At 57.1% G+C, this 557-nt stretch overlaps 1 protein-coding gene across 1 annotated transcript; it reads right to left on the bottom strand.

The window, feature by feature from the left end:
* Positions 1-227, bottom strand: DI09_551p10 (uncharacterized protein; the record flags this gene model as incomplete). Its single annotated transcript, XM_013381810.1, has 1 exon — positions 1-227. A coding segment is annotated over one exon (227 nt), but the record flags the coding sequence as incomplete, so codon positions are not given.
* Between the last annotated feature and the right edge of the window lie 330 nt (positions 228-557).

The following is a 557-nucleotide window of genomic DNA, read 5'->3' on the forward strand; positions in this document are numbered from 1 at the left end:
GAGCCGGTGATTTCGACCTTTTCAAACTGGCGGTATTCGAGTGCTGTATCCACCACCTGGACGGGGGGGTAGGTTTTGGCTGGGCTGACCTGGGCGGTCGTCTGCGCCCACTGCTGAGGTGCCTGTTCGCCTGCCCACACAGGGGCGGCCCAAACCAGCGACACCCCCAAGCCGAGAAGCGCCGTTGGCATTGTCAGCACACCGCATGGATGGAAAGGCTGTTGCATGGTCACCACTCGTTGAGCCGGGATCCTGAAACGATCATTGCGTTGCCAACCAGGCGGCTTTGACCGTCAAAATCCCATTTATTAGTAAATTAGTATGTCATATTATTAAAAAGTTATTCGATGACCCTTACAACATCGTTGACTTCATGGGGCCACAGCCTGTGCTCGCAAGACCTGTCGTGCCTGCCCAAGCCCGCACAACGCGGCGCGGCCTGGGCGCTGAGCACGATCGCTTCAGAACTTGTGTGTCACGCCCAATTGCCAACTGCGCCCGATCAAATTGCCCGCATCGCTGTTGGCGCCCCACGACAGCCCATTGGCCGAATAAAA

The sequence above is a fragment of the Mitosporidium daphniae genome (assembly GCF_000760515.2).
Source record: "Mitosporidium daphniae strain UGP3 chromosome Unknown contig-547, whole genome shotgun sequence".
NCBI classification, from domain to species: domain Eukaryota; kingdom Fungi; phylum Microsporidia; genus Mitosporidium; species Mitosporidium daphniae.